Below are 19,935 nucleotides of genomic sequence, written 5' to 3' on the forward strand. Positions count from 1 at the left end.
TGAAGTTTCTAAAATCGTTTTCCATATGAATATTCTAAAAATTCCAGGGGTGTGGAACGTGTTCAAATCTTAATGAAACTTACGCAATTTCTTTTCACTGCGATATCTTTCCGAGAAAAATATAAAGATGATCAAATCACGGTTCATTTTTGTGCAACGCGGTGCGAAAATCTGTGGTAGAACTGATATGCGGTTACTTTTCGTTATGGGATAATTTGACTTGCTGTTTTATTCCTATTTATTTCGAACAAATCATAATATTTCATTAGTGCAGCTGAAAGAGCAAGAAAGAAAGATATGTTGAAAACTGAACTCAACCCAAGTTTGACGAAAATTCATATGGGACTGACTTGCTATTCACGGCAGTAAATCTCTTGAAAAGTAGAGAAGAGAATAGAAAAAGTGATAACAGGGATACATTTTTCAAAAAAACTGTTTTCCTTCAAAATAAAAATCAATTTCAGCATACCGCTTATATTTGGAAGCCAAGCAAAAAAATTTACACGACCTCATTTATTCTAATTTAAAGTCTGATTCGTAGAATCTCAATTATTCGATTTTCATTACCCACTTGCCCCACGGTATCTTACAAAAAATAATTTCGGATGTGACATACATTCAAAGAAAGATTTAAGTAATTTATTTATGAGTAGTTTTATTAAAGAGTTTGAAACGTTATTGTGTTACTCGAAGTGAATTAAGAGGTTGATTACCACATTTCAATTTACAATTCTTGTTTAATGATGCTTTGGTTGCTATTCAATTTCTTATCAAAAGAGTAAAAAATCTACGTGTTACGTGTTAAAATCGTTGATACTAGTGCATACTGCGTTGTTGTGGTGAGTATTCATCATTGTTTCTGTTGTGCCTACAATTTACATGTGCTGTTTGAAGACGGTCGTCTTTGTGATACTAGATTCTCGCTGGAAACGCTATTTTATAGGCCTGTTGAATAATATTGTTCACATTCAAAGTAGCATTGTTTCTGCAAACATCGTCGATACCAAGATAAATGTTCGTGGTACATACAGTAGTGATGAACTGCTCGATAACCACAAACATATAAATATGGGGTTTTATCAGATTAGGCTATTGTTCAATTGCAAAATATGAATTCCACAAACTTTCACGTGGTTCGTTTTGATTTTATCAGTTATGGTATGCTTTGATTTAGTCATTGTGCGAAACTTAGAAAGTTGAGCGTAAGAGCAATGATAACAAAATGTCGAACATTAACATCTAAGTAGAAAATATTGCTATGCAGGAAGTTCCCGCTAAGGACTCGCAAGGAGCAGATGGACATGCCACCGAGCAGACAGAATTGAGATCAAGTGCTTTACCGGAAGATTAGCTTGTTCAGCTCTTTTCCGACTTCGTTCACATACTGCAGGAAGTCGCTGTTCAGAATGGTGGACCAATCGTAGAGATCCGACTTGCTGGCACATTTTTCCACGTACCGATGCATGAACAATGTGTTGCCATCGATGCTTAGGGATTTGACGATTTCCTGTGATCCGGACCGATTGTAATCTTGAGGCCGGTAGATGTAGAACGGTTTTTCACCGCGAGATTCCACATCGTAGAGTAAGTTATCGGAAAATATCTTCTTTCGGTCATCAATGCAAATCGTTCTCGATGTAATTGAAAATTGGGTAACATCACTCGAGGCTTTGTTGGCGTACTTCAGAAACTGGTTGCTGCTGCGAAGCCTGGAGTTGGGATAAATGTACTCGTTTATGGCACCGACAAAAGTGTATCTGGCTGCGTTAAAGTTTCGCATCAGGCAGTCCAATTCGATCATTTGGCGATTCTGTTGTTTGTTGGTAAGATCGAAGGGGAAATTGTACGGCAGTAGGTTAATTTTGATTCCATGGTTGTAGAGAGTCGTGGTAGTTAACGAGTCAAGTGCATTGCTGTTGTACACGATGAAATCATCCACGCCGACAATTTGGTGATGGAGGAAATATTGCAGCACAGCCGATGGTTTGCGAAATTCTTCGTCCAATTCCAGATAGTTGTTCAAATCTACACAGGCAGTCATGGTCATTTTTTGGGGAATCGATTTGCTTTCGATTACTCGCAGTGGGATGTACCTATGGGAGAAATAATATAATAAAAGTATTATTTTTTAAGATATTTGAATTTTCAGGCCGAAAGAAACCTTCAAGGATTAGACAAAAACTTTGAAACAGGTGAAATTTTGTCAAAAAACTATCCTGATTTTTATTATTTTGGACACATTAATACATTTTGGACCCTCAAAGTATACACCCGGCATTTACATTAGATTGGAGACGAAATCTTAGTTCTACACTCAGGCGAACTTTTGAAAATTAGTCATGAAAATAAGATTTCCGTAAGGTTCATTAAGGAACATGAGGAAACGAACAACTTTCAAACTGAAGGTAATTATTATTCTTCATAATGAAATCAAAAACTCATATTTCCCTGGTGTTCTTCGGATAGTTCAGGGACGAAAAGCAAGTGGACTGTATTTTAAGAATTTTATTTAACGAAAACAAACACGTCTTAACTCGACGGAATTTTCTACTTTTATGATATCCTTCTTTCCTTTCTCTTTCGTACTTCCGCTCGCATCGCGCCAAATCTACACAAACCATCGCTTTCTACACCTCCCTATCGTCTGCGCTGGTAGGACACAGAAAAAAAAACCATATACATGTTTTGGTTTTACACTGTAACAAAAATAACTCAAAAATTGAACAGTGAATAATCAATTTTCTCCGTTTTAGTGTAACATACTCCCCCGGGTGAGGCGAAGGTCTCACTTCTCCTTGGGCTCTGCTTGATTCGTGCAGTCATCGATGGGAAGCACAGCGATCTGGGTCGTCGGGCGCTTGTAGATGCTGTTGTCAGTGCGGATCGTAACCACACGTACAACTCCGTCCTTACCTGGATGCGTTTCAACAATGCGACCTAACTTCCAGGTCTTGGGTGGCATGTTGTCCTCCTTCATAATCACCAGCACTCCAGTTCGCAGCAACGTAGGGTCCTTGTACCATTTGCTGCGCTTCTGAAGACCCGTCACGTACTCATTCGACCACCGTTGCCAAAAATGCTGCATTCGTTTTTGCACCAGTTGGTATCGTGACAAGCTCGTCTCCTTCAAATCATCGTACAGCGGTTCTGCTACCGCCGTCAATTCCCGTCCAACTAGGAAATGTCCTGGGCTCAGCGCTTCGTAATCGAAGGGATCATCCGTCAGCTGCACAAGAGGTCTCGAGTTCAATACACCTTCTATCTGGATCAATAAAGTGTTCAACTCTTCATATGTCAAATAGCTCTCGTTTAGTGTCTTGCACAAATGGGATTTCATGCATTTGATATTAGCTTCCCAAATACCTCCCTGGTGTGGAGCCTTGGGAGGGTTGAAGCTCCATTTGATTCCTCTGGGCTGGCAGAACTCGTTCACTTTCTCGTCCAGCACCTGAGACTGTAGCAGGTTCAACAGTTCGGAAAGTTCTCGGTCTGCTCCCCGAAAATTAGTTCCGTTGTCAGAGAACAGCTCAGATGGATTTCCTCGTCGGTTAGCAAATCGATGAAGTGCTGCCAGGAAACCATCAGTCGTCAAAGAGCTCACCAGTTCGAGATGTATGGATTTGGTAGACATGCATACGAAAAGACACACGTACACCTTCACCTTAGCTCTCATTCGTCCAACTTTAATGAAGAATGGTCCTGCGAAATCAATTCCAGTCCTGGCGAAAGGTTGGGCAGCAGTCACTCGGCAGCTCGGAAGATCGCCCATATACTGCTGTACGTCTCTGGGGTTTGTCCGGAAGCAAACTACACATTTCCTCAGGACTCGATGAATAGTTCGCTTCGCGTTCACTGGCCAAAATTTCTGTCGGACCACGGCAAGTAGTCCATTCAAACCGACATGAAGATGCTCACGATGCAACGCTTCTATTAGCACCTCCGTGAAGTGGTTATTCTCCGGCAAAATCATCGGGTGCTTCTGGTCTTTCGGCAGGTCGGAGTTCCTTATGCGTTTTCCCTTCACTGATTGATTCGCTTGGATACAACTGATTTCTTCCTTATAGACCACCAGCTGGACAATGGTCACCATCGCCTTCTGTGCTTCGGTGTAGTCTTCACTATTCAGTGCACCACTTCTGCGCGTCGTCTTGTTTCCCTTCAAGCGGCAGTTGTGTAGGAAACGAACCACGTACCCGAAAATACGCTGCAGCTTTCGATAACTGCTGTACTTCAGGATCACTTCGTACGGCTCAAGTTGTTTCTTCGGTATTACAGAATCACGTTCCGGTACCAAAGTCGTCATAATTTGGTGGGCATATTCTTCCGGTTCCACCACACCACATTCATCGTCTTCAACAACAGGAATCACACTTGGGCCAAACCACCATTCTTCACACCGCATTAAATCCTCAGGGAATACACCACGTGACACCAAATCCGCTGGGTTGTGCTGTGTCGAAATATAGTGCCACGTGTGCCACGCAAAAAGTTTTCTTATTTTCACTACGCGATTTTGTACGAACACTGGGGTATTTGGCTTCATTAGTTTCAACCAGTTCAACACTATTTTCGAGTCCGACCAAAGCACCACCTTTGCGGTTGTTAATGCTAAGGTTTCGCGCACTTTATCCACTTGTTCAGCCAGCAGCAACGCAGCGCATAACTCTAGCCTCGGAATCGTCATCTCATCAGGGTTTGCGTCCACCTTGATGTCTCGTTGTAGTTCTTTCATTGGGGCAACTCGTGACTTGCCACAAATCAGTCGAACTTCTGCAGCACCATCACTCTTCACGCTTCTCATATAGATGCAACATCCGTACGCCACCTTGGAAGCGTCAGCAAATCCATTCAGCTCCACAGCAACCGTATCGTCAATAGTAATCCGCCGATCGATCCGGAGGGAATTCAAACAGCAAAGCTCGGATCTGAATCGGTTCCATATACGAAATTGCTCCTTTGGAATCGCATCATCCCATCCTACGTTCTGTTGCCATAGCTGTTGCATTACCAGTTTGGCGATGAGTACCACCGGTGTTAGTAAGCCATGAGGATCGAACAGTTTAGACATATCGGACAGCACTGACCTCTTCGTGGGAAATTCAGAGCCATCTCTAATTGGCTTCACGTGGAACAGGAATTCATCGCTGGAGGGATCCCAAAGAATGCCAAGAGTTTTTATCACTCCGTTGATCTCGCAGTCTTCGAAGTTCATCTGCTTCTCCCTGGCATGAGATGGAATGTCCTCGAGTAACGCCTCATCATTCGCACACCATTTGTGGAGCTGGAATCCACCTCTATCCAATAGTGCGATCAAATCTCGCTGGAGCTGCCTAGCATCGCTAAGCGTGTCAGCACCAGTCATCACATCATCGACGTAAAAGCATTTCTCAACTGCCTCGCTCGCCGCTGGGAAATCTTCTTGCTCGTCTCTAGCCAACTGGACAACCGATCGTGTCGCCAGGAAAGGCGCTGCAGCTGTACCGTAAGTAACAGTATTTAACTCCAACTCCTTCATTGGCTGATTTTTATCTTCTCTCCACAGAATTCGCTGATACTTTCGATGAGCCTCGTGAACCATCACCTGCCGATACATTTTCGGGATGTCGGCGGTGAAGACGAATTTATGCAAGCGAAATCTCAATATCACATTGAAGAGTGACTCTTGCACTGTGGGCCCAAGACAGACTCAGGCCTATCGCATTCGGAATCCGTCACAACTCGGCAATGACCAAGTGCCAGATACTCGCTGATGAAATCAACGTACATTTGCTTCAACTCCGGCTGACCTTCTAAGCGACGCTCCAGAGACAAAAATCGTCGCATCGCTTGGTTCCGGGATTCTCCGAGCTCTCCAACATTATCGCGGAATGGCAGCATTACCACGTAACGGCCATCCTTGGTTCTACTGTGCGTCTCCTGGAAACTCAATTCACATTTATCGTCTGGCTTAGGCGATGCATCACCTCCAAACTCGTCGATGGTCCAAAACCGCCGCAGCAGTTGGCACAGTTGGTCGTCGGTTTCCTCCGATTTTCCAGCTTGACACACCTTCACGGTTCCGATCACAGAGTCGGACACCGCTCCAGAAACAAGCCATCCAAGCTGACTCTCCTGCAACAATGGTAGATTCGGGGCCAATTTTATCTTACCTTCTTGAAGCACTTCGAAAAACAGCTCCGCACCGAGTAGCATGTCAATGCGACCTGGTTCGTAGAAATGCGGATCTGCTAGTTTCACCGACTTGGGAATCTGCCAGCTGTGTGGGTCGATCTTAGTAGCCGGCAATGCACCGGTCACTCGGGGCACAACCAGATAATCCAACGACGATTGGAAACCAGTTGTTCTTGATGCCACTCTAGCGTTCACTCTGTACTTCACGACAGTCTTCATCCCATTCACTCCATCGATTGGGACGTTTGCACCCTCTTTTCGCAGCCGCAACAATTCCGCCATTCTGGTTGACATGAAGTTTGCCATCGCTCCGGAATCCAGCAGCACACGGCACTTATGCGCTACTTCGTTGGAATCATACACCATCACGATAGCTGTCGCCAACAAAATCTGCTTCGGCTGCATTGGCTCGATTGAAGTTGTGCACTTTGCTGCAGTCAGTGGATGTGAGGAACTCGTTGCTTGCTCTGCCGCAGGTGGCTGAGGGAATTCAACTGCAACAGGCTTCTTTTCTTCCGGATGCATCAGTGCATGATGTTTCTTTGAGCAAGTTGGACACGTTTTACCGCTCTTGCAGGCTATCGTTCGATGTCCTCGTAGCAGGCAGCTGAAGCATAAACCCAGCTGCTTCGCCTTCATATACCGCTCGTCAACATTCAACCTTTTGAACGTTCCACATGCATCAATCGAATGAGCACTTCCGCACATGGGACATCCATCGGTCGTCTTCGAAATCATCACAGTGTGCGTTTTACTGGTAATGATAGATGGCTGGGTCTTCATCGGCACGATCTTGCTCTTGATTGGCATGACATTTTGTTCACACCGCTCCAGAACATGGCAATGCTTTCGCAGGAATGCAATCGTGTCCTTATACACAGGTAACTTACCATGTTCACAAGATGCTTCCCAGCTTCTTCGGGTACTCGGATCCAACTTCGACGCTAGCAAAGTGATAACGATGGCTTCAGACATCTTGTCCATTTTGAGCTTGTGGAACTCCAGGGACTCCACACGCTTCGTACAGTCGTCGATCAACGTTCGCAGTTCCACTGACGACTCCTTGGCCATCTGCTTCAAGTTCAGCAACCTTGTCACGTGGCCATGAATCACCATCGAGAGGTTCTCGTAACGTTCGACCAGAATTCTCCATGCACCTTCGTAGTTGTTATCGTTGAGGGTCTGCTCATCGATTGCCCCCTTCGCTTCTCCGACCAAGGCCTTATCCAAATAATGGAGTTTCGTCGCCGGGGAATCCTGGGTGCACCGGTCGACAATATCGCAAAATCGCGCCTTAAACTTGTGCCAGTGCTCGTATTTGCCGTCGAATGTTGGCAATGGTGTTTGCTGCAACAACAACGATGGTGGCATTCTATACGGCACGACACTTTCCGATACGCCACTGGATCCAGCACGATCACTGATTCCAGCACGATCACTGATTGCCACAGCATTACCTTGAAACTTCACAGCCAGCAGCTGCTTCTCTCGCTCCAACGCTGCCTCGTTCGCAATGGCCTTCTCGATGTCTTCGTAGTGCTGTATCATCTCACAGAGGGAAATTCGAACAAACTCGTACAGCTCTTCAAATTCGACGAATTTTGGCTCGAATTCTTCTCTCCTCTGTGGATCGGTGAGGTAAATACGATTCTGAAAATTGTTGTATTCCTCATAAGAAGAATCGACCGTCTTCAGATACAGCTTCAAGCCATGATGCGTGAACTTTTCCGGATCCTGCTCTGCATTCAAAATGGCCGACTTTATTCGCACCACTTTCGACCTTGCAGCGTGGCAACACTGTTCCAACGCAACAACACTTTCCGCCATTTCCTTCTCTTTCTGCCAGCTTCCTCCTTCTGCTCACGCACACTACGAAGCCCACTGAATTCACCGGTCGGGGTTGAAAATGGCGTCGACGGAAACAACACTTTCTTCACTTTACCAGAACGCAAAAAGATTACATGCGAATAGTTCTTTTAGTTCTTCTTTTCACTACCGCACAATTTTCACGCTCTTCTTCTTCGTTGAAGCTTGACCTCCACTTTTCAAAGTTCTATTCTGCCGTCCGATTAGCAGCTCACACTTCCGGAACACGCAAGTAACCGGAAGCTTTCTTCGACCACTCAATCGGGAACAGAATTCGATTTCCGACCACGTTTATCGGAAAACACTATCCGATGCAACGCATCCAATCGGATTCACTTCGCGATTCGACCGTCGCAACTGCCGAAACTCGCGTCGATTCTTTCTCGTTTCGCGCACGAACCGAGAATCTAAACTGCTTCCATCCACTAATCCGACATCCGGTTCGAAGGACCAAAATGTTCTTCGGATAGTTCAGGGACGAAAAGCAAGTGGACTGTATTTTAAGAATTTTATTTAACGAAAACAAACACGTCTTAACTCGACGGAATTTTCTACTTTTATGATATCCTTCTTTCCTTTCTCTTTCGTACTTCCGCTCGCATCGCGCCAAATCTACACAAACCATCGCTTTCTACACCTCCCTATCGTCTGCGCTGGTAGGACACAGAAAAAAAAACCATATACATGTTTTGGTTTTACACTGTAACAAAAATAACTCAAAAATTGAACAGTGAATAATCAATTTTCTCCGTTTTAGTGTAACACCTGGGCTTGGGATTATATTTTCCAGGGAGCGATGAATTTTGATAATTGATCGCTGTTGTTAGAAGTTTTGATTAGATGTTGGGTAAATTTCAAAGCAATGGCAACTTTTTTTATTACAAAATTTAGATTTTATCTTCTGACCTAAAGATTCTGGTTAAACTACTGTACTAAGCAGTTGGGCTACACTAGGCTATCACTCATCAAAATTACTTTCACTTCGGGAAAATATAATTTCAAGCTGGCGAGAAGATTACGAACTGAGGGTGGGTTAGGAGCACAATCAGACCCTTAAATGTGCAATGTGGGGTAGTAATTGGGAATGCCATTGACGGTTTTGTAATCTTCTACGAGGTTTTCGAAAACCAACAGGGCGCGTGCACCGGGTTGCGGATAGGAGCAAAGGGAGATCAATAGCATCTACTTAAAATAATAGAGCAAAAAGCCGTTCCATGATTAGGTAATGTTAAGCGATCTTCTATGGTGTTCTAGTACTATAAAATTCTTCACTCACTGGGAATTCTGGCCTTGATAATATCAATAGTGATAAAAACATAAAATAATAGCTAATACTTAATGTAGCTTCAATGTAGTAATAAATGAAATAAAATCAATTTTCTATACTTGACAAGGTTTTGAAGACAATCAATGAGTGAAAGAACTACATATTAGAAAAGCCACATCAGCTAAGGCTATACATATACAAATGTTGGTCATAGGGTCATGGCGAGCATTCGATATGTATGTCTATGACTGATTCTTATCTAATAGGGGCACTAGAAGACCACGCGGACAATTTCGAAACAAATTATTTTTATACATCGGTCTCACGATCCGAAAGGCTCAGCTATGCTGCAAAGTCATTTTATAAGCTATTCATTGCTACTGTTTAATTGTTTATAATTTTAACAAAACTACATAATTAACTCATTACTAATCACTGTTCCTATACTCTCTTTTTCTCTCCTTCTTATCTGTTGCATGATTATGAGCATCACTAATATAATGCATAAGCATGCACAATAAGAATAATTTCAAGATTGAAAGCAGTACATGGATACTTGGATAGAATAGCTTCGAAAAGGGCGCTCAAAATATAATATTTCTGGTCAGGGAAGTATTATCATCAAGGGTATGTAATTTTTTTCCATTATTAACACCTAGATCATACAAACAAATGAACTAATAATATCAAATATTTTTAAAATATTTGTATATAAATCAGCATCGTCAATCAGTGCAAAAACAGATAAAGTTTGTAAAGTTATCACCATCGATTGAATTGCGCTCTGTATAGTAAGGGCCCAGATAGCCGTAGCGGTAAACGCGCAGCTATTCAGCAAGACCAAGCTGAGGGTCGTGGGTTCGAATCCCACCGGTCGAGGATCTTTTCGGGTTGGAAATTTTCTCGACTTCCCAGGGCATAGAGTATCTTCGTACCTGCCACACGATATACGCATGCAAAAATGGTCATTGGCACAGTAAGCTCTCAGTTAATAACTGTGGAAGTGCTCATAAGAACACTAAGCTGAGAAGCAGGCTCTGTCCCAGTGGGGACGTAATGCCAGAAAGAAAAAGAAGAAGATAGTAATGTTCAATCAGTATCAAAATCTCCTAAAGCGTCGCATTGTGCCATCGGCAGCCCTTAGCATCACTCTCATATTGTTATTATTTTGTTGCTAATAAAATTTCTAGAAAGCGATCAGCATATTCTTTCTTACTTGTACAATGGCCGATCTATTTGGAATTTTAATAAGTCAAATCAAATTTCAAAACTCAAATTAAATTGCTTTCAGCACATTTACATTTTGCAGCATTAATCGCATTACTGTGTCAAGTCTTTTCCATTCCCTATACCCTACCCCATCCCTTCTTATCCTTTCCGATGGTGTTCAAGTGGTCCGCATAGACTATTACGGCCATTACCTATCCCTTCCCCCGGCTTTGGACTGACTTGCGCTCTCATTGCCCCACCAAACGCTGCAAAATGAAAATAAAAATGAAATTTTCAATAGAAATGATATATTCATAATTCAATTTCTCTGGTTTAGTTGGAATAAATTACCTATATATTTTTACCGCAAAAGCAAGATTTTTTATGGGCCAAGCGATAGTAAGGTAAGTGTTTACTGCACGCTACTGTTTCATACGGTTTTGACTTATTGAAGGTAATTTTACATTATTTTTAATGGAAATGATATATTCATAATTGAATATCACTGGTTTCCGCTGGAATTACCGTCATGCTACCATTTACCGTGCATTTAAGAAAAATCTGCACTTCATAATAATATATAATTTTGTCATATCACTTAAAGCGAACTAGAATACCACTACTAAGCGTGTAATTATACCATAATTCAGGAAAAAAATCTAAAACTAGTGATTCATAACAAAAAAAAAAATTAAAAAGTTATGTTTACAAATGTCATGTTAAGGTGTGTCACCATATACCGTGCACGCTGGTGCACCATTTACCGTGAGAATAGTTTTCGGCATGATTCAATTTCGTATCTTGGAAAAAAAAACGTTATTGGTGGAGCAACTATGTTGCTAGTAGTGTGCGCACTCATTTTTAAGGGTATTCAAATCTTATTTTACAATAAATCCATAGAATGCTGAAAAAATGACTAAATCATTATTTTTTTCATCAAAATCGTTATATGAGGTTAGACTGTATTGTCCAAAGCATTTCAGATACGCTTAAAAACTATATATGGAGTAGTTAAATCACGACATAATAATAAATCCAATATAACCCAATAATTTCAAGCCTTTTACACTACTGCACGGTAATAGAAACCTATTCAATAGGAACATATTGAAAAGGGTCCAATCACCGTGCATTTTTGTTGCGACTGAAACACAATTAATAAATTTAATTTGCATGAAATCTCATAATTCATACCATCAGTGTACCAGTACCCGCTCATGCTCCAGATTCCGCTCACTTGTACATTAAACTTCAATTTAAATAAACATGTTTATCTTTATTACCAATTCGATCAGTACATATCACTATTTAAATCAACTATTTAACATATAATGAAACATTTAGAACAAAAAAGTGTTAAAATTTGAGTAATTGTATTTTTTTAGTGCCACGCTCATTGAAAATGACAGCAGCGTCATGTTGTTGATGTTTTGGTTAAGAAGTTGAGTCCGCATAATTAAGCATTTTTAGTGAGTTTTCTTCGATTTTGGGCCACAAATTGTTAGCAGGTAAGTAATTTTACGTATAATACTCGATATTGCAGTATTGTTTACACGATGGAAACGTTTTTCATGAGTTCAAATTGATAAAAATGATGAGCGGTTTCTGGGCCGCTAAAAAACTAGCTGGTGCTAATTGCCGCTCAATGTATGTTTTGTTTTTATTGAACAGGATGCCGGCAACTAAAAAACCAAAATACACTGTTCATGCAGTGGAATTTGCTTTGGATGCAGCAAAACGTGGTACATCTATAAGACAAGCTGCGGCTCGCTACGGTGTTCCAGCAGGAACCTTGCGGGACAAACTCCGTAACAAGTATCGCAGGGAAAAGAAAGGACCTCTGAGCATTCTCACTGATGGTGAGGAGACTCGCATAGTCAGCTGGATGAAGCTGGCTGCTCGCACTGGATTCCCTGTAACTGAGAAGCAACTTAAAATAAGCGTCGCTCAATTCGTCAAGCTGACGAAGAAAATAACACCATTCAAGGATGGTATACCAGGCCGGAAGTGGATTAGGTTATTCATGCGACGACACAAGGAAATTTCGCTGCGAAAACCTAGTGTTCTTGCAAAACATCGAGCCACTGTTACCGAATCCCAAATTCGTAAGTGGTTCCTGGAAGTTCAAGACTACTTGAAGGAAACGAATGTGGAATATTTATTAGATCAGCCCGCACAAATTTTTAACCTGGACGAGACAGCTTTTCAACTGGTGGTGAAGAACCAAAAGTGCCTTGCCCCGAAAAGCCTGCGGCACTTGCATTCGATTTACGCCAACAACGATAAGGAAAGCTATACTGCGCTGTTTACGGCGAGTGCCGACGGCCGCCTTCTCCCTCCATTGGTGCTGTTCCCTTACAAGTGTCGACTTCCTGCAGAAATTAGTGCCAGCGCTCCTCCAGATTGGGGAATTGGAAAAACCGCTAGTGGGTGGATGACCAGTGATGCTTTCTACGATTTCCTGAAAAATATTTTTCAACCGTGGCTTTTGAAAGAAAACATACAACTACCGGTTATCTTGTTTGTTGATGGGCACAAAAGCCACACGACACTCATGACTTCGGAATTCTGTAGGAAAAATCAGATAATACTCGTTGCTCTGTTCCCCAATTCAACCCACCTAACTCAGCCGCTTGATGTCAGTTTTTTCGGACCATTGAAGAAGCACTGGCAAAGTCAAATCCTGAAGTTCCGGGCAGAACATGGAATGGTTCCAATCAGCAAATCACAAGTATGTCCTCTGATGCGAGATGCTCTCATTAGTTTTACATCAAAAGAAGCAGTTATCCGGAGCGGCTTTATGCGTAGTGGAATTTATCCGTGGTCACCCGATGCAGTGGATTACTCCTCTCTACCATCTCATGCGAATGAAAACGAATCCGGAAAGGAAGCGCTGCTTTCAGATTCACCAGAAATGAGGTTGATTCGACTGCTAGAAAGCAGACTCACCATACAGCAATTTGCAGAATTTCAGCAGCACGAGGAATCGGTTACCTGGCCCGGCAATATCACGGACACCAACCTTTTCTACGTATGGAGGAATTTAAAAATCAGTTGCAATGATCTCTGCAGCAATGCTAAGTCTGACAATGCGGTCAATGATGAAGTACAACAAATAAGGGGAGGCGAACTTTCGGACGAGGAGAGCGATTTCAAGGGATTTTCAGAGGATGAAATGAATCGTGCAGGTATTTACATTTTTTTGTTTAAAATAAACCAACGGATTTTATATTTTCCAATCTACAGGTGTTGTACCGCAAAACGATTCCTGCCAAATAACATCTCTAGCTAGTACATCCTTGAAAGAAGTTGAACCGGAGCAGAACAACAGCGATAAGGAGAACGACGTTAATGATGTGGCATTCAACAGTTCATTCAGCCTACCGACGACTACGAAAACAACCCAAAAGCGGAAGGTTTTGCGGCCACCGACTGTCGCAACAAGCAAGGAATTTGCTTTGTTCATGGAAGCAAAGGTGAAGGAGAAAGAAGCAATCGAATTTGAAAAACAGCAAAAGCGAAAGGAGCGTGAAATTAAAAAAGCACAAAAGCTAGCAGTTAAGGAGGACAAGAAAAGAAAGCCTAAGAAGCCGCGTTCATCTTCGAAGTCACAATTGCAGAATGTGCGAAACTGAGAAACAATCTGTTAAATTCGGTAAACATAAAATTAAAGGCGTGTAAAGTAAAGAGAGAGAAAAGACTAACAGAAAAGTAAAACAAGAAAAGAAAATCTAAAAAGCCACGAAAACAGCTTCAAACACAGAAATGTACGATTTGTAAAGAAACATTTGAAATAAAAGTTAAATAAAAAAGCATTTTGTTACTTTACTTACAAATGACAGAAACATCATTAGCCATCGAGCAAATAGACAATATTGGTATTCATGTTATCATATCCTTTTTCGAGTTTAAAAGTTGTATGATGTCGCTACTGATCCGTTGTCTGTTTGTTTGTGCTTGTCACATTAAACAAAATAATAGGTTGAACAGTTTGTTTCTAGGAAAAACATCAATTTAGTTTTGGGAGTTCTTTTGGAAATTCTGTACCATTTTGAGTACAGTGGAAGCTCGTTATAACGACAACTTTTATAGCGACAAAAACTCTCTAAAACGACATTTTTCGGTCCCTTGAAAAATTTTCCAATGTTGTAATCGTTCTCTATAACGACTTTACGACGGTCCCTTGCGATGTCGTTATAACGAGCTTCGACTGTAATGGCATTGGTGTTAATAATGCTCATCCTGATAGATTTTGGGTAGTGGTAAAAATAGTGAGGCAGCAAAAATTTAAAAAAAAAATATTGCATGAAAAAATAATATGAGCGTTTATTGGAACAATTTTGAGCGTTTATTGGAACACCATGTTTTGTCGTGAGCGGCTATTGGTACAATTGATGCAAACAGAAAGTTCAATAAAATAAATATTTTTTTTATATTTTCACCTTTGCAAATATTTTTACCTTTTTATACTAGAAGTAACTTATTGTTTGTCAAAAAAATTTTGTACAAAATTGCACTGGTATTTTTTCAACAAGTTTTCAAATATCAAATTCTTCTTAAATGAGCGGAAATTGGTACACTGATGGTACTATGAAATACGCCATCATACTAGAAGTATCTACAGCGAAAACTTATTGACATTATGAAAAATTTGATACTCTAACGTTAAAATGAAATATGTGATTTTTTGGCGTTTATTAAGAATTCTAAAAAAATCCCATTATTAAACAGAATTCACTTGATTTTGACTACATAAAGTAGGTGATTCAAATTACTTTGTGACATAAGAACTACTTCATTTCACCGGTTTTATCTTATTTTGCTTACTAAAGAATAATTTGTGAAAACTGTATGAATATTCTGTAGGAATTTGTATATGTGCACGGTGAATGTAGGCCGCACGGTGACTGGTGACTTAACGGTAAATCGATCTTTTTATCGCAAAATAAAGATTTTTTCATGGGCCAAACGAAAATCTCATTTCTATAAAAAATAGGGTAACATGACCTTTTATTCGCAAAAATCACGTGCCGTGAAACCAGCGATATTAACTCAAAAGTGCATCAGTTCTTACAAAAACAGAGTAATTTGACCATCAGTCAGACAAACTCGCGCAAAGAAATCGTCTGCCGTAAATTTTCAACCCACCATTCATTTGAATATGAAAAAATCTAAGCGAAGTGCAAAGATATTGATTTATATACATCTATTTCCCATCAACGACGACTTTCCATAGGTCAGAAGCGTACAAAAAATCACGTGCCGTGAACTCATCTTACTACCGTTTTGCCTTCGAAGTAATAGTTCTTTTGCGGTAAAAAGATCGATTCTATCCCACCGGAAACCAGATATATTGAATTATGTTTAAATCGTTTTCATTGAAAATAGGTTATTTGATATTTAATTGGTAAAAACCGTACGGAAAAATAACGTGCAGCGAACATTTACGTCACTATCGTTTGGCCCAAGAAAAAATCATTCTTTTGCAGTAAAAAGATGGATTCCATGCTAGCGGCATCCAGAGATATTGAAATGAAAGACATTTTTGCAAAAAAAAGTCCACTGTGCACTGCTTTGTTGCTGTAGAACATAACCTTGATTGCTATGATTCTTCCCGCCAGGAGCTGCTCCACTATAAGCCATTTTACGAGACAGTCGGTTGACGTTTTCTGGCGGGCCGCTCATTGTTATTGTTTTAAAAACTAGCATGATATGTGAATGGCGCTGGTAACGTTTTTTGTTGGTGATGACATTTTCGTTCTCTTTCTGGCTATTTTTCTACGTGGTTACATGTCTGATGTTACCAGTAAATAAAATAAATTCTTCCCTGCATGCTGATTTTAATTCTACTGGGGAACATTGAAAAGCTCGTTGCACGCCATTAATGAATGAGCTCGTCCCAAATGTGGCGCTAGAAGAAACGTAAATAAATGGACCCGCCAGCAAGTTTCAAAGCTGCTAAACAAACAAAAAACATATGATTCGAAACGTCTCATAAAATGGCTTATTGCCTGTTGAAGCATGCTACATGCATCTCATTTTATACTGATGAATAACAATTTATTCTGATATTCAATCAAAATGTGATCCTCGACAAAGTTCTAGGTAGTTGGAAGAATGTAACATCATAAGAATTTGTTTAATTTTTAATAAAAAAAAAACAATGGCAAAGAAATAGAGGCCTGAATAGAAAAGGTTGGCGTTTTCCATACTAATAGTCAAACTTCAAATGCTATTTGCACAGTCAAATTTCTTCCGAATGCATAGATTGATACCACAGACAATCAGACGTAACACTTAGAACAAATCTTGATCAAAATCATAGTCACGATGACATGTACGCCCAATCCAAAAATTGGTGTGTTTGGCCGACGCGCCAACAGATGGCGGTACTGTGTAAATGTCAAACGCGAACAAAAACGATGCAAGCGCTGCAGGTGGTGGATCAGCCACCTACCATATTTTTGAATCGACCGTTAAAAAGGTGATCGATGGACAATGATGAGAGTATGACGTCTGTTTGTCAGTTTTGACACTATCAGTGTACCAGTATCCGCTCATGCCCCTATTTCCGCTCACTAGTGGAAAAATTGATTATTCGTGTCAAAAACCAACATTTTTCGCACGGATATATATATTCTAGCAACATTATTGCGGCGCTTATATTAAATCCACATCCAGCAGCGGCGGTAACGCGCAGAAGATATGCGCGCAATTCAAACGCAACGTCAAAATTCAAGTAGGCTTGGATTTTTTCGTCGTTCAAGGACACAAATGTTTCAAATTTGCTAAATCTAAAACATTTGGTGATTTTCATTACTACTGCGACCGTATATCGACATTTTCAGATAATCGCATTACGTGGATTTATCTTGCAGAGCACAATATTTAACAACTTTCAAATGAAATCGTCTGACATTATTTTCATTTGATAAGATATTATGTGTTACAAGAAAAATTTTGATTCCTGGAAAATTCACCTACATTGTGTAGGAAATTTCCCAGGCAAACAATCAAAGACAGCTTTGCTCGTTACTAGGTTGTTGATTGTTTGTTTTGATTTATGACATTGAGCAAACTTGAGGATGATTGTTACAACTGTGTATTGCATGCTACGAGAACTGAAACATTACTATATCTCGCATAAGCAATGGCATGTTGACCCAACTACAGCTGTTGTGGAACGCACTAATTCTATTTTGTAAGGTCTGGAAAGGTTTGGAATAAGTACCATCCACTCATTCAGAACCGCGTCCATAGAAATTCATGGCTTATAGGATTTGGGCGAAAACCGAAAAATGTTCCTAGATAAATTGTGAAGCACGATGCGACTCGGTTGTTCTTGTTATCATACTGGAGTGAATCACTCGAAACTAGATACGGGTTGTCATTTACGCGAATTATGCGACATTAAAGAACGTGCCTTATCGTGGAAAATCTGTATCAACAGCATTGCAAATCTTTAACAAGTTCCGACGGCAAGTTTTCTTAAGCAATATTGGAAATCTACGAAGTGACAGGAAATAACCCCTAGCTTATGACTAATTTAATGATGCTTATCAAACAGCACGCAAAGCACACTTTGGGAATTTTGTTCTGTGCGGCGATAGCCCAGTGCGCGTTATTTCCGCGAGCCTATCCAAATTTTTAAATTTCCCCGCAATACTTAGGTATTTAAATTTGAAAGGTACTCCGCTCGAGGTTGGCTCATGGTCCACCCGTAGAATCATGCCACTTACCGTTTTATAGCGTGCACCGAATCGGTAAAGACCACCTCCGTCGGATGACCGAAATCCCGCTTGACCTTACAGAGAAACTTGTAGATCACGGACACCTCCCCGTTGGGTGTCGCCACCGATCCCGTAGGGCTATCCAGTCGAATGAAGTAGAACTTCCCCGGCACCACATCCTTGCCTCCGTGTTGCACTTGGCACTTGAAATTCACCACGGCATGTTCCAGGCCGACGGCCAAGCTGACAACCGTCCCACCGGCTTCCAGGTCATTCTTTTGCCAATAGGCGGAATAGACATACACATCGCTTCCCACTCGTTGCCAAACCGGCAGAGGGCTATCAAAGTCATATGGCACGGCACGGTAGCGGCTACTGTTGTCCACCCGGATCAACGATGCGGTGTCACTTCGGCCGAAGATATTCACCACTTCCAGTACATATTTCAGCCGATTGTTCTCACTTTTGTACACCAGCAGAATGGCAATGCAACTGATAGAGATCAGGACCAGCGCTAGTTGCTGATACTTTCGCATCGCTGAGGTCAGTCACCAGTTCCACCAATCTATCACGGAGTTGTCCCCTTGCGCGGATGATTAGATAATTTCGTGGCACTTCTTCACTTTGGCAGCGCTTTTTTCACTTCCTTCTTTTTTATTGTAGGAAGGATGAGGGACAAGCGCAATGCAGTTGCAATTGCTTATCCGGTTAATCAGGAATATGCGTTTATAGGGAGATCTTCGTCCTCACGAAATTCTTGTGTGGGGGTGTGGAGAATGTGGATCAGTGCACCCAGAGTGGATCTACAGGCACTCTAAGTGCACCTTACTATTTTTATTTTGATTTGTGCGGCGCGAGTTACGCTTACTGGAATGCAGAACAGTATTGTAATCATCTGTTCAAACTTGTGCATTTTTATGAGATAAGAAGTTACTTTATGAGTGTTTTCCCAATATTGAGGAATTTTCTCAATTTTCATCAAATACATTTAAAACGCACTAAATAGTATTTAGAATAGCAAGCATAATTAAACACTCTATTATGGAAAGATAATAAAATACTATGCATGTGATAAAAAATGTATTAGAAACTGATATGTGAATGAATCATTTTTCGTTTTGTTTTGTTCCTCAGTTTCAACGTCAAAAAGGCCGTCGTCGGATGAAGTTTCATTCATAAAACTTGTGAACGTGCTCTTGTTTACGTCCGTGTACACCGAAAATTTTTAGTTGAGTAAATTTTCCGGTAAACACCCTTTCCGGCCATGAACCAATGCAAGAGTTCATTTTTTGACGTTTGAGCGGTGCCGTGTTATTTATGTAGCCATGGCAACGAGTGAATTCGGCACCGCTCAAACGTCAAATTAGTGAACTCGTGCATCGGTCCATTATTCCTGAAATCAACCTCGCTTTTTAAAATCTAATAGTTCATTTTACGAAACAACATTGATGACATTGCTGTTACTTTTGCACGATACGCAACCGCCTTCTGTCAAATTTTCATTCATACAATGAGTGATCAGCTGATCCGAAACGGCTCGTAAAATGGACTATAGGCCTTTTCATGTGACAGGTCCGTCTATGCATTTATTTACATCGGTGGAGGACCGGTGCTAACACGGGCCTGTCATTTTCATAGAAGAACTGTCAAAGAGCTTATCCGGATCAGCTGATTTGAAACGTCACGTGAAAA

The 19,935-nt window shown here is 41.1% G+C and overlaps 2 protein-coding genes across 2 annotated transcripts; one reads left to right on the forward strand and one right to left on the reverse strand.

Moving 5' to 3' along the window:
• Positions 1-629: 629 nt before the first annotated feature.
• Positions 630-19,086, reverse strand: LOC5569584. Its single transcript, XM_021842859.1, has 2 exons — positions 18,253-19,086; positions 630-2,093 (listed from the first exon to the last, which is right to left on the reverse strand). The coding sequence occupies exons 1-2, from the start codon at positions 18,777-18,779 to the stop codon at positions 1,337-1,339; spliced, it is 1,284 nt and encodes a 427-aa protein (XP_021698551.1). The 5' UTR covers positions 18,780-19,086; the 3' UTR covers positions 630-1,336.
• Positions 13,099-14,646, forward strand: LOC5566876. Its single transcript, XM_001651253.2, has 2 exons — positions 13,099-13,701; positions 13,760-14,646. The coding sequence occupies exons 1-2, from the start codon at positions 13,221-13,223 to the stop codon at positions 14,146-14,148; spliced, it is 870 nt and encodes a 289-aa protein (XP_001651303.2). The 5' UTR covers positions 13,099-13,220; the 3' UTR covers positions 14,149-14,646.
• Positions 19,087-19,935: the final 849 nt, after the last annotated feature.

This window comes from Aedes aegypti, chromosome 2, assembly GCF_002204515.2.
Source record: "Aedes aegypti strain LVP_AGWG chromosome 2, AaegL5.0 Primary Assembly, whole genome shotgun sequence".
NCBI classification, from domain to species: Eukaryota; Metazoa; Arthropoda; class Insecta; order Diptera; family Culicidae; genus Aedes; species Aedes aegypti.